The 14,065-nt window shown below is 39.5% G+C and overlaps 1 protein-coding gene across 1 annotated transcript in view; it reads left to right on the forward strand.

The window, feature by feature from the left end:
• AGPAT5 (1-acylglycerol-3-phosphate O-acyltransferase 5) overlaps positions 1 to 14,065 on the forward strand; it is a 56,882-nt gene that overhangs the window by 2,766 nt on the left and 40,051 nt on the right. Inside the window, exons 2-3 of the mRNA XM_048936985.1 lie at positions 12,143 to 12,212; positions 12,416 to 12,531. Coding sequence (XP_048792942.1) covers positions 12,143 to 12,212; positions 12,416 to 12,531 — 186 coding nt within the window. The remainder of the gene's footprint in view (positions 1 to 12,142; positions 12,213 to 12,415; positions 12,532 to 14,065) is intronic.

A 14,065-nucleotide genomic window follows, 5' to 3' on the forward strand; every position in this document is an offset into this window, starting at 1 on the left:
AATAGCTGCATATCTTGATTTATTTTTTTTAAATCTTATTTATTAGGGAACAAAGTTTCTGTGCACCAACAGCTTTTAGCCCATAAAGTCTTTCCCTCACAACCGTATGCACGAGGACTTTGTTCTTCTTTTGTTCTCCTTGACTTGGGTGTTTTTAGCTAAGTTTATTAAACCAGAAATTCCAGTTGGTGTTAGGAAGACTTCTTATCTTCATAGCAAACACTTCAGTTGTGAAATGTAGCTAGATAAGATGATGCTTTGAACTGCAGGACAGGAAGCCTTGAAAGAGTAACAATTTCCCTTTCTCTTAAGTATTTGACCTGAGATCTAAAATAAATACAGAGCTGTAATTGTGGACTAGTACTGAGTATTTACATTGTAAAGAATGGCACATGAAATAAGTAAAAGTTGTGAGGTCTGTGTTTTTCTTTGTATTTTTTTAATTTTCTTATACTATAAATACTTTCCTGTCTTAAGTTTTTAGTCAGCTCTGCTAATTTGTTTCCACCAAAAGGATTTGTTTTTCAAAACCTAAGTAGAACTTGAGCTAAGAGGGGGTTGGTATAGGTTTTCCAGTAATATTAGAATTCTGTAAGTGCATTAATGAAAGCAATCATATTGCAAGGACATCATGCAAGATTTGGCTTTAGAGAGTTGAAGAACCAGTATTTAGAGTACAAAAAAAAAAAGAGTAAGCCAGGACCTGCCAGTCCTATAAATTAGATAAACTGGACAAAAAAATGTTATGACTATAAAGTGAGAAATCCTACTCTGTTCTGTAGATTTGTTGGTGCAATTGCAGCTTGGCAAATATCCATGAATTTTATTAAGGAGCTATAAATATATAAAATTCATCTACGTGTGGCACTGTGACAGTACTCTTCAAACAGTCTCCAGGATTATAAAGTCATAGCAAAGCAAAACTGTAAAGATGGTCTATTGAAAAGTGGAGCAGGGAGCAGTTATGTTGAATCTCACCTGTCCTGCTGGAAGCTGCAGAAGGTGCTACTATACACTTTTCTGGGAAGGATATATATGAAATGCCTGAACTCAGTGTGAAGTGAGTAGAAGTTAGAGTGAAGAGTGTTGATTTGATCAGCAATGTGGCAAAGTAGTCCTTGATGCAAACAGGTGCAGTTCCTGTGCTTTGGAGAACTTGCATTTGCTTGTGGTAGCTGTAGGTTTGGCCCCAAGTTTCCAAGTCATCCTGTGGCATGTGAACAGTGTGATTGACTGCTTTTGTCTTCACTGCTTTAGGGGAGTTCAGATTCCTGCATTCAGACAGCACAGACAATAAACAATCACATCTTAGCATGGAATTTGGAAACTGAAATAACTGAGAATGTGCCTTTGGTTAGGATGTTTGAAGGGCTGAAAGGACCAGTAATTCAGCGTGATGAATGGTGTCATCTCCCTACCACTCTTAGCATCTTATCCCAGTTGTTGTCAGGGTGATGAAATTAATGCCTATTGTGTTTGTGCGCATGTTTCAGGTCAGCTGAGGACTAAATGTTCTTCAGTTTTTTTTGTTGTAATTGTGTTTGTTATTTTGTATGGAGTGATGGTGAAGAAATCATCACTTGGTCCTGCTTCCTAAAGGATCATTTTCCATCTGAAAGATTTGACAATTGAACAAAATCCATGACTGAATTAACGTGCGTGGATTTTGTTCAGTGCTTGTGTCAGCTCTCCTGCCCTACCCCCACTTCCTTCTGAACAGGAATTTTTGGAAGTGGTGCTTTCGTTAAAGGCGTCGTGAAATTCTGTGCTGACAAGGAAAAACAGGACTCTGCAAGGGCTGTTGGAATCAAATACAACCTCAGTGTTGTTTTGCAGAGCTGTGATGTTTCTAACAATGATTTAAAAAAAAAAACAAACGTGAGATCCCAGGTGAGCAACGAAACACACTTCCTAGGTTCATATTGAAGCTTGTACTGCCATGTTTCAGCAAGATTGGAAACTACTTAGGATTTGAGCCATACTAAAACTTCGCAGAGACACTGTACTACTGAACTGTACTACTGAACTGTTGACTGTGCTATCCTGCAAAGTAGAGCCTGGGCTCTGTGCTTGGCTTCCTGAGAGGTCTATGAGGAGAGCTCAGTGCAAAAGGTGAGGATAGAGATGCTCACTATTACAGCCTTCTGTTTAGAAGTGAGAGTTAGGAGGCCTGTGTTGGTCTTTATTCCCAGGGCAGCATCTTTGCTGGTGAGACAGCTTTGTTGAGGAGAGAAAAAGTTCCTTTTCTAATTGCTTTCTGTCCAGAGATGTGACGGGGGCTGAGTGCCCTCAGGATGAACACCTGGGCAAATGCTTCAACCAGAAAGTTAGAAGGAAATGCTGCTTATCATCCTTCCATGATTGTGTTTGCAAAGAAGGTGCCTGTAGCTGCGCTTCATCGTTCTTTAGCCTTATTCTGTAGATGTGTGTGTGAGGTCTGAGCTCTCCCCCCTGGAGCTGGCCTGACAGCTTGGAGGATGGGGGAGTGAGTAGTGAGAGGTGCTGGAGCTGGGAGGCACGTTGCTGCAGGTAAGGCAAGCCCCAAGGGCAGGAGGAGCAGCTTGGGGGAGCTTGCATCTTCTCTTTTAGTCCTGCTCTGTGCTTGGCTTATGGGCAGCAGCAGCTCTTGTAGGTGATACAGGCACGATGTGAAGCTGTTAGCTCTTGGGGGAGGCGTGTTGGGGGGTAAGGGTAATTGTAAGCTATCGTTTGTCTAAGGGTAGAAGTAATGAAATAAATCCAGGGAATGTGATGAACACTTGGGGATTGGTGCTGTGCTAAGAGAGAAACTGAGAATGTAATCAATCATTTTTGTGTGGTAAACTTCAGAAAGAAGCCCTGCTCTTTGCAATGAAATTTTCTTGCTGTGGTGCTGGCTCTGTGAAGACAGCTTGCTCTGGCTCATCTCATTAGAGATTTCAGACAGCAGCTCTCGCCAGGTGTGCATGTCTTTTATAGTATTACAACAAAGTCCTGTGTGCTGTAGTAGAAGAAATTAAATGATACCTGCTAAGCCTAAGGGATTCTGCCTTCACACTGAAATGGATATCTAATTTTAGACTCTTACATTCAGCTGTGGTGTGAGGCAACAAAAATAGATACATGAGGTGCATAAGCTTTGCGCTCGTTCTTTTTTAGATTTCAATGAAGATATATTTGCATATATCTTAATTTTTGTTCTGACTGCCTTTGGTTACTGCCGTGAAGGTGAAAATCCATCGTGACACCGGTTCTTTTGGACATCATCTGGGATTGTCGTATGCTGCAGCTTCTGGCACAGGGACAATCTGGAGAGAATGTAATGTGGGGATATAGCATGGTCATTGCAGCTTCTGCTCTCCATCCCACCCTCTGATATTTGAATAGGAGTTTTTGGTTACTCATTTCATTAGCTGCTTTTGAAACAAGTTATTAGTTACCTGCACCAAAACTACTGCTGTCTGGGTTCGTAATTCAGAAGTTTTATGTGGAGGTTTGCCTGACATTTATTTTCTAACTGACAAATCACAACTGAACCTGAATTTTATGTCAGCCTTACCTAATACTGTCTTTGATTTAAAACTAATATCATAAAATCATAGAATTGTTTGGGTTGGAAGGGACCTTGAAGACCATCTAGCTCCAATCCTTTGCTATAGGCAGGGACACCTCCCATAGACCAGCTTGCTCACAGCTTCATCCAGCCTGGCCTTGAGTGCTTCTAGGGAGGGGGCATCCACATCTTCTCTGGGCAACTTGTTCCAGTGTCTCACTTCCCTCACACTACAGAATTTTGTACTGATATCTGGTCTAAATCTATCCTCTTCCAGTTTAAAGCTGCTTCCCCTCATTCTGCTGTGTATATTTACATTTTAAAAACAGTGATGTATACCTCAGAAAATCCTAATAATAATAATAATTAAAAAAAAAACAGTGCTTGTCAGATATGAAGAGGAGTCAAAGGATAGGGGTTAAAAGCACTTACGAAGTTCAGATTCCAAGTATTTAGCCACTGAGTTTTACAACCTCGTAGTTTGACTTCTAAATTTTCTGTTAAGATATTCAAATTAAAATGTGTTTAGCCTTATAGTGTATTCAGTTCTTAATGTAAATTGTGCAAGTCTTGCCTGATTTGTTACCTCTGCAAGTACAATTGTTATTTATCACATTAAAAAAAGAAAAAGCATTTTTAAACTTATACATATAACTCACACATTTTTCTCTCTTTGTGCTTAATGATGTTTTGGTGGTCCATGGAGTTCTTGATATACATTTTTCTTTTCTTTGTTCCATGCTCTTTCCTTCTTCTTGCATAACATATCCAGATATTTTACATAAGGGTGATTGTTAATTGAGAAGTTTTTCTCCTGCTGCTGTACCATCAGACTCTTGCAAAGAGAAGGTTCTATTCCTAGTTAAATGTTTGACTCCAGTTATTGCAATCTATTTACCTCAGGCTTACAGAGCATCTCTTTTTTTTCCCTCAGTTTTAGTTATATTAGATAAAGTAGGCTCAGATGTCAAAGATTTTGATGTTACAGTTATGAGGAAGCATAACTACTCTGGGGAAATGTATTCTTTAATCTTTGTTCTGTCAGTTTGAATTTATGCTCTGAAGAGACTTGGGATGAAAAACGGAAATTATTTTCTTCTTTTCTTCATTTCATATCTGTCACTTGCTACTTGTCATCTGCCCTGTTGCAGTTAGCTCCTCAGTGTGAGACTAGAAAACTGTACGCTTCATGCTAGTTTGATGTCTTTCTTTTTTTGCTTCGGTTGTGAAACTCCCTATGATTTTGTTGAGCTCCTGTATTTAAGCAGGTACCTAAACGTGAAGAAAAACAGCATGACTTCCAACTGTATTGTGGTAGTTAGAGTCTTGTTTTCCTCTTGAGTTTGAAGACTTGGTCCCATTTACTGAAGCTACTTGGCAATCTGGAGGGCATGCACATTCCTCTTGCATAAGCAAACATGATGCACAGTGCTGAGCGAGGTGCAGGTGAACTTGCTCATTTCTGTGCTGTGGTGGTGCAGGAAGGTATGACAGGGATGTTAACTTCAGGTTTTCTTGAAGCTGACTCAAGTTTGCTGTATTTGGGTCTGGAGCCAAATTAGAGCCAGCTCAGATGCCTTCCTTGGTATCTTCTGCTCTGTAAAGGTGGGTTTGCCTCTTCTTAGAAGCCTATTGTGCTTAAATTCTAAATACGTACTGAAAAAAATGCATGGAAGGGGTTATTCCAGTGAAAGTGATTTCTTCATCTTCCCCTTCCCTGTGTGTGCGGACTTGCTGATAATGTTGTACCAGTTCAGTCTGTACTTGGTGTGCTCGCTTGTACAAATCTTACAGGTAAGGATTTAATGAACTCTTCTTTGGAGTCCTTCACGGTTAAAAGCCATTTTGGAACTCATTATTAAGAGCTCTTGCTGGAGGAACACTGAATAACATCACAACACAAGGTTGCTTGCTTCTTGCTGGTGAGAGATGCCAAAGGATTAAGTTTTCAGAATATGTGCTGTAACTTTTTTAATTGTGGGGGTGAAGACATTACGTATTTTCTACTACAGAAGAGTAACAACATGAACAATAGTTACATTGAATGTGGGTCATTTTTTCCTTTCTTCTAAGGAAATGACAAAAATCTGAGGAAAAAATCTTCAGAGATGCCTAAGGATTGTATGGGAATGTCATTCTCTTATAATGAAACACATGAAACTTCTTTCCACTCTTGTGCTGGAAGGCATGTGCAGGCTTTGCATCATACTGAGGTGCCAGATGTTAAAAAAAACCCTTCCGTGAAAATCTCAGTTTATAAATAATCTCTTTTCACATCACATATGTTATATGTATCTGAAATATGTGCAGTACTTGTTTAAAGAAACAAGAGCACTTTCAAATGGTATTGAATGTATGCTGGAAGGGCTGGGAACCTCGAAAACAGTTTGAGCCCTTTTTTTTTTTCTATTTAAAAAAATAAAAAGGAAGAAATGATGGTGCTCTCTTCAGCTTAATGAGTTTATGAGCACAGGCTGTACCGATGCACTGTAGCAGTTCAGTTCTTTCTACGTACACTTCTTTGAAAAGCTGCATTTAGCAGTGTGTTTTCAGAAAAGAGAATCCCCCGTCCTCAGATGAACCTTTTGAAAGCACTGAGCGCTGTGTTAGGGCAGGATGGGATTTAAGATCTGCATCTGTTTTCAGTGGCCTATATCCTGGCAATTCAAAGCTGGCAGGCTCAGTAGTGCGGTGTTGTGAATCCCGTTCTGCAGCACTGAGCTACGCCAGAAGCCAAGAGCTTCCACTTCTGGGTTATGTTCCATATCTGAATCTATGTAGCTGTGAATTGTTTAACTAAATACAAACTGAAATTGCCCCGGCATATTTTGTGTTGTGACAACTTGTTTCCCCCAAAATTAGGCTTTTGATCAGATTGGAAATAAATCTGTGAATAAAATTGTCGTGTTCTGTTGTAAATCACTGTAGGAGGATTTGAGAAGGGCTATAAAAACAGGCAGGTAATGCTAGAGGTCTTTAATGTCTCAGTCCTCTGTGTAGCATATGTGAAAGATCCAGGCAAGCAGGAATTACTAACAAAACTAGTCCAGTTAAAGGAATGATAGTGCTCATCTATAATAAATGCCTCTTTCATCTTGCAGAACAGTGGGGTTTTTTTCCTATGTTGGAATGAGTGTGTTAGTTATTGCCATTGCATGATTTACTATGGTGCAGTGGTGGCAGTGAAACTACCAACTACTGACTGACTACAGTGAAAGTTAAGTAACTTACTGTATAACTAACTAGAAAATTAGAGGACTCACTTCTTATAACCTAATTATTTGAAAGTCTTTTTTTCTGTCCGAATATGAAATAGTAGAATGCACACGATTATGAAGTTTTACTTCTTGATTACTAATTTATTAAAAATATTAAATGTTTTCATGGTTTGAATCGTGCAATCATCAAGATTGGAAAAGAGGTCATCTAGTCCAGCTGTCCACCTACCACCAATATTTCCCCGCCTGGTTTGGTGCTGAGCCTGAACAGTTGACCTTGGACTTGTGCAATTTTGTGTTAAGATAGTCTCTTTGACTAAAGCGCTTATGAGGTGTAGCAATAATATAATTCCTGAAAAACTGTATGTGATCTAAAAGGATTTTTAAGAAAAATATTATTTAAAAGTAATTTTGCAGTATTATGAGGCTGTAAAATGCTGGAAGCATCCTGTTTGCTGCTTGGGGGAAGTTTTGTATCTTTCTGGTATAGAAAAGTGAGATGTGGATTTGTTAAATGAAAATAAAAGTGCTTACCTGTCTCCTGTGAAGAAAGATAACCATTTTTAAGTACTTGCAGTAAAGCATCTGGAAACTTGTGAAATCTGTGGCATCAAGCAGGGGCCCCTAGTTGTGTCCTGCCTTGAGCCTGCTCCTTGTCAGGCAGGACAAATAGATTCTGTGCTCTGAGATACTTTGTTGAGAAGCTCAGAACAGCTGGTTGTGTCACCAGACAGCATTTTAGGAGAACTGGGAATTTAAACAACTTCCCACGTGATACCTGTAGTATTGGAATTCACGTACTGTTACAGTAGCTCTCTTACCACAGCAGCAATGCTGCAGAAGTCAGCTTGCCCAGGGTTGTGCATTGACTTCAGAGCCATATCTAGCGGTTCCTTAGGAGGTTTGTTGATGCAAACTCCTCCCTTTCACCACAGAATTATTTCCAGTCTCTTTGCCAAAAAGATGCAAAATGCATCCTAGGATACCAATTATTTTAATAAGCACTCCAGTTGTAGCAGTGCACAGCTAACAAAGAAGCTCTTGTTCTGAAGAGCTTGCAGTCCAAGTTATAAAAGTAGTCTGGCAGAAACAGGGAAGTGGAGAGAAGTGCATGTTTTAAGGAGAGCAAAGCTGAATGCATAAAGTGTATATGATTGTTTTAAATGAAGTGTTGGATTTATTTCTGCAGTCTTCTGTTTCTCTTGTCTTCCTCCAGGAAAGGGAAAGAATGTTTTGTTACTGTATCTCTGCTTTTATTCATCTCTCCAGTTGCTGTTGCCTTTGCACTTGAAGCTAACTTTTCTCCTGTTCTGAACACTCCACCTTTTTTGCTGCCATGTGCTCCAGTGCACATCCCTTCTGTTACTGAAAAAATAGTGAAGAAGTAAGCGTTATTCCACAGTTCATACCTGGTTTCTATGAACAGGAAGAAAGGGAGGGTGGAGGGGAGCTGATAGGACATCACAGGAGATGGCTTGTGCTTTTACCACCAATAGCCGGCTGTGTTGCTTTCCTGCCACTGAAGCAGAGGTGCCAGGTCTGTGTGTAGGTCAGCTCCTGAGCTGCTCACATGACTGACCACATCCAGTTATCATATTAAGGTAATCTCTCTGCTAGGAGTTCCTTGTGGTCACCAGTTGGCCTGCATGCAGGACTTTTGATAGTGTGATTACTTTTCTCTCTTGAATTACTTGCTGTAGCAGCTAGGATGTGATTAAATGATTATTTTATTAAATGATTATTTAATTTTCTTTAATGTGTGCAGGCTTCCTAAGCAAGAAATAGAAACCTTATTCAGAGGTGTCTGCCTTGCTGCTGTGAAGCCTTTTGCAAATTACAGTGTATTTAAGTGTGGCTTCCATGTAGGGCTGCTTTGCATAGCTCTGCAATCTACCACACTTCTACAGCCTTGGCAGAATAAGTTGCACTGGAAGAAGCAGAAGCTTCTGTGGACGCAGAAGCTGGGTTACCAGATCACCCAGGAGCCCCAATTTGCATGCCTGGATGGGTCTATCACTGAGTTAGTAAGTTTCCTCTGTGGGAGAACTTGTGGCTTTCTCTGCCTTGACAGCTCCAAGGTATGCTTTGTGCCTGCTGAGCTTGTGGACAGTAGGGTCCTGGCCCTTCTACAGAAGGGAACCCATTAACATTCACTTGCCTTTATCTGAGCCCAGTCTGTGTTGAGTTTGATGGCACTGCTATATAAATGAATGAGAAAGACCCATACCAACAGTAATCATAGACTACAAATCTGCATTTTAACTATTTTCCCTCAAATCTCTGTTTGCTGTGTTGGTCTTCCTTTCAACTTTTTTTCTCTGCTGGACTTCATTGTGCTTTTTTTCCTGCTTTTTTTTTTTTTTTTTTTCCTGCTTTTTTTTTTCCTGCTTTTTTTTTTAATGAAACAAGAAAGCACATATTCAAATGAATGGGTGCCTCTCTTGCTTCATTGTGACAGACAGCACTTTTACCTTCTCAGTCTTTCAAACTGATACATATGTGAAATGTGTATGTATTTATGCTGTTGGCATTTGGAGATCTTGCATAAAATATCTGAAATGCAATGTGTTAGCTTCTCCTGAAAGTGGAAGCTGCCTCCCAGCTACATCCTGTGCCTTCTGCCTGATGCTGGCCAGACAGTGTCTGCAAATGTTCCTACTTCCTGCACTTCTTGGAAGACCACTATTATGAACTCTTGAGGTTGCTTCAAAAGGGACATGTGCATAACCTGGCACTGTGAACACTTGTTTTTCCATTTGATAAAGTTCTCAAATGCTTGCCTTCACTGTGTTCCCCAGATACCTTCTGCACTAGCAGTCTGAAAAGGAATTGGTTACTATTGCACGGTCTGTGGCAGCAGGGAATTCTATGGAGATGTTGCTGCAAGGAGTAGCACAAGGTCAGCTTTTTTTTGTAGACCATGAAGAAGAATATTGTGTTTCATCCTTCAGCTATAATTTTTCTAGGTACTTCGATTTATTTGGATTCACAGAATTTGAAGGCTTGCTCAGAAGGGACTTTTCCCCTGCATGTCCCCAAGCAGATGAATTCTGTGGGCATCATCTGAGAGGGAGAAGGACAACTGTTGTGCAGGATGCAAGACTCTTCATGATTTATTATGGAAACGTTGAAAAAAGCAGCAGCTTCTTAGAAGGAATGTTGTATGGCTGCCTGCAGAGCAGGAGTGTCCTGTGAGAGCTGAAGGAACCTTGAAGCAATAAGGCTGGATGGTGCCACTCCTATCTGGTTGTAATATATGTCATGTAGTTTGTAGCCCTCATTTCCTGACCATGAGCATCAAATCTGTGAATAGCTGTTTGCTGGCTTTTAGTGAACTGCGGAAACCTTTTCTTGAGATTGCTGAACTGAGTGATGGAGCAGTTAAAGCTATTGCGTTCTCCTAGGCTGAGCCAGTAGGGCAGGCACAATAGATTTTTCAGATTTTCTCACTCTTTCCTTCACTCTGAAGTAAAATATCCTTTCTTGTCTTTCATGAGAACTAATTGTAAATAGAGCTTTTCAGTTCTGTACAGTCATATGGCTGTATGTTTTGTCGCAGTTACAAAGTGTTGGTTCATTACATGCAAACATATTTTGGCTAACCGTTACGGTAGGCTGTATGTTGTACACAGAAATCTACTCACAGTAACAATGAGAGGGTGTTCCTCTGGGATTAAAAAGTGAACTGCATCCAATCCTATTGAAATAAAAAGTAATGCAGATTAACTGTTATATTTGGCAGACGCAATCCATTATATTTCTTTTTACTTATGCAGTAGTCACAAGTGAGTGCTTTGAATTGTGGTTCTGATTACAGTGGAATTTGACATTGTACACTAAAAGTAGAAAATTTTAGAAGTTAAGATAATAAATTATGCATTTCAAATCCTGTTTTGTTTTGTTTTCTTCTGTGGAATAGGTCTTAGAGCATCAAGGGCAGATTTTGTTTTCCTCTTGTTCATATTTTCTTACCTTTTATAAAGCACAGATAGCATTCAGGACCTTTGGTTGTAGTGATCTCTTGTATCAAACCTTTTCCCTTCCTCCAAATTCAAATAAGTCATGTTCTCTTTACTGTACACTGGACAATCTCTTGTTCACATATTTACTGAATGTCTCAATTTGCCAAGATATTGTTTCTTGTCCTAAAAACAAATTTGGTTAACAGTGCAGCTGTATTTGCAGATAAGTAACACTGTGAATGTGAACACAGATTTTTGTGGGATGTTTGTATAGTGTTACAATACAAAAAGTTATCTATTTGGTGTAACAGATTAACTGAGATGCAGGCAGATTTTTCAGAGATGCTGTAAGGATGAATATGAGATCTAGCGCGCTAAGTGATTTTGATCAAGTTCTGAATATTAGATTCATCTTCTTGCTAAAATATCCAGACAGTCCATGCTGTGGAACTGGTGGTGATATGTGGGTAAAGTTTCCAAGTAGTGCTTTTGTTTTGGTGAGTGCTGTCCCATCGAAGAAGAATTTGTCTTTAATACAGCTGATTTCTAGAAATGAAGAATATAGCCTATTAGTATTGGGGGAGTGGGGTGGAAATCTACCTGAAGTGTTACTGATAGAAAAGTCAGCTGAGTTAGATAATGAAAGTATCTGCTTTACTGCTATAGACGTTCCTCACTTCAGAATTGAAATGGTTTCATTCATTTTATATGTGTAATAAACCTGAGTTTATCCTTTTTATAAGCTGTTTGGATTACTAATTCTTGCTTTTAATCACACTCTCAGGAGGTTGTCCCACTAATAGACTTGGGAGAAAAACTGCAAGGTTGAAAAGTGAATCTTAAAGTAATGGAGAAAAACATTACAAAATTATAATAAAACCGGAAGCCCAACTTAAAGATATTCCTATTCTCCTTCCCCCTCCCATCTTGTGATTTTTTTTAATTTTTTTTTTTTTTTGCTTGTTCTTGATGGTTAAAATTGTGGCAAATGGTTGAGATTTTTTTTTATTTATCTAATTCAGGAGAACTTACAGCTTTAAATTGAACTGAACTCATAACCGTGTGTCTGGATGAAGCATATGCTGTATGTTAGATTTATGAACTTAAACAATGTTTTAATGCATGTCTGAAGGTTGCTTTTACTTTAATTGCATTAGGGATCTTGTGAATGTAAGTTGTCTTCCATGGATCCCATTCTGGGGCTGAATCATAATTACAGAATAAACTTTTTGTGCCCTAATTAATTAGTATTAACTTCCTTGTTGATAAATAGATTGTATGCATGATGGATTCTGATAAATTAATGGGATTAATGATGCTAGCTCTCTGGCAGTTTTCTTAGAAAATAGGTAATTACCTCATTCACTCTTATCACTGACTAATACAATGACTATAAACAATAAAATAATGCTTCATTTTTTATTTTTTAGGTAATAATCTATGGGGATTTGCCAAAAAATAAAGAAAATATAATATATTTATCAAATCATCAGTGTACAGGTTTGTATTTTTTCATAACGCTTTTATAAATCTGCTCATCTGTTTGCTGTGTCTCTTTCCAGCCTTGCTTTAATGAGCTTTCCATCAGAACTTCTAGCACATAAGCCTGTAATTATATTTCTTTGTACAAAATGTGCTTTTTCTTTCATCAGTGGCAGGTATAAACTAGTTTAACTAAACGTTCTTGGCTTTTGTCTTTGCAGTTGATTGGATTATTGCGGACATGTTGGCAATTAGGCAGAATGCACTTGGGCATGTCCGATATGTTTTGAAAGATGGATTAAAGTGGCTTCCGTTGTACGGGTGGTATTTTTCACAGGTAAGCCCATTCACTTCTTCCTTGCTCAGTGTGGGTCAAATATGTATGATGTGTTTATTTTGTGTTGGGAAGATCACAGAATCACAGAATCACCCGGGTTGGAAGGGACCCCAAGGATCATGTAGTTCCAACCCCCCTGCCTAGCAGGGCCACCAAACATACACATTCAGATCAGGTTGCCCAGGACCCCGTCCAACCTGGCCTTAAACACGTCCAAGGACGGGGCATCCACAACCTCCCTGGGCAGCCCGTTCCAGGGCCTAACCACTCTCCTAGTAAAGAACTTCCTCCTAACATCCAACCTAAATCTTCCCTCCTTCAACTTAAAACCATTTCCCCTAGTCCTGCTGTTGTCAGCCCTTTTGAAGAGTTTACTCCCCTCCTGGGTGTAGGTTCCCTTCAGGTATTGATAGGCTGCAATGAGGTCACCCCGCAGCCTTCTCTTCTCCAGGCTGAACAAGCCCAACTCCCTCAGCCTATCCTCATAGGGGAGGTGCTCCAGCCCCCTGATCATCTTAGTTGCCCTCCTCTGGACCCTTTCCAAAATCTCAATGTCTTTCTTGTACTGAGGGCTCCACACCTGGACACAGTACTCCAGGTGGGGCCTCACAAGAGCCGAGTAGAGAGGGACAACAAGATGGAGTTCTGAGCTAACGTTATTTGAATGTGAAAATAGCTCATTTCACTCTGTGTGATTAGATGCGCAGCTGAGTTGAGAGAGTTGTTAAAGAATGAGTTTACTTATAAATAGTTGCTGTGGGCAGCGCTAGTAGCTACAGATATTGCTGTAGAATCTGTTAGTAGCTGTTTCAGAATATTCTAATACTTTGTTCTTTGTTCTTTTTACTATGCTGTTCACTTAGCAGTAAGTGAAAACAGACTTTCTTGGGGTTTTTTTTTTGGTTGGTTGGTTGTTTTGTTGTTATGCCACAAACTGGGATTTTTAGTGAGCTATTTGTTTTTCAATTGTTTGGTTTTAATACAATGTAAAAGGGGATCTTAATATAGCTAATGTTGGTGACTGAAAAAACGTTTTGTAGCTGAGAATTTGCTGTATCAAGTAGTGTTGTTGGACATCTGTTGTAGTTTTTGTGGAAATAAATAGAAGGCCTTACTTTCAGAGTGACCAACTTATTAGTTTGTAAAGAAAAATGTGAAGAATAGGCAACTTACCCCTCCCTGTTACTGAGGAATGTATTGTTGGTAGTGTTTGACATTTTTAGTCTAAATTCAAAATAGAACAATTTTCCCTTGTAAACTGTATATCAAATATGAAATGCCCAACGTTGGTTTTGTATGCTTGAACAGAGCCAAGCTTGTGCAAATTGGAAGCTTTGCTCCCTTTGTTTTTGGCTGTGTGTTCCTGTCTGTCTCAGCACCCTCACTCTTGCATCCATAAGTTGAGCATACAACCACTGGTGGGAAGAGGAAAGGAGGCAGAACAGCCCTTTGTTGGCATCAACTACAGCTGTTATTGATTGACTCATATTTTGCCTCCAACAAACCAGTGCAATTTGGATTGGGTTTAAAGGTT

The sequence above is a fragment of the Lagopus muta genome, chromosome 2, assembly GCF_023343835.1.
Source record: "Lagopus muta isolate bLagMut1 chromosome 2, bLagMut1 primary, whole genome shotgun sequence".
In the NCBI taxonomy this organism is placed as follows: domain Eukaryota; kingdom Metazoa; phylum Chordata; class Aves; order Galliformes; family Phasianidae; genus Lagopus; species Lagopus muta.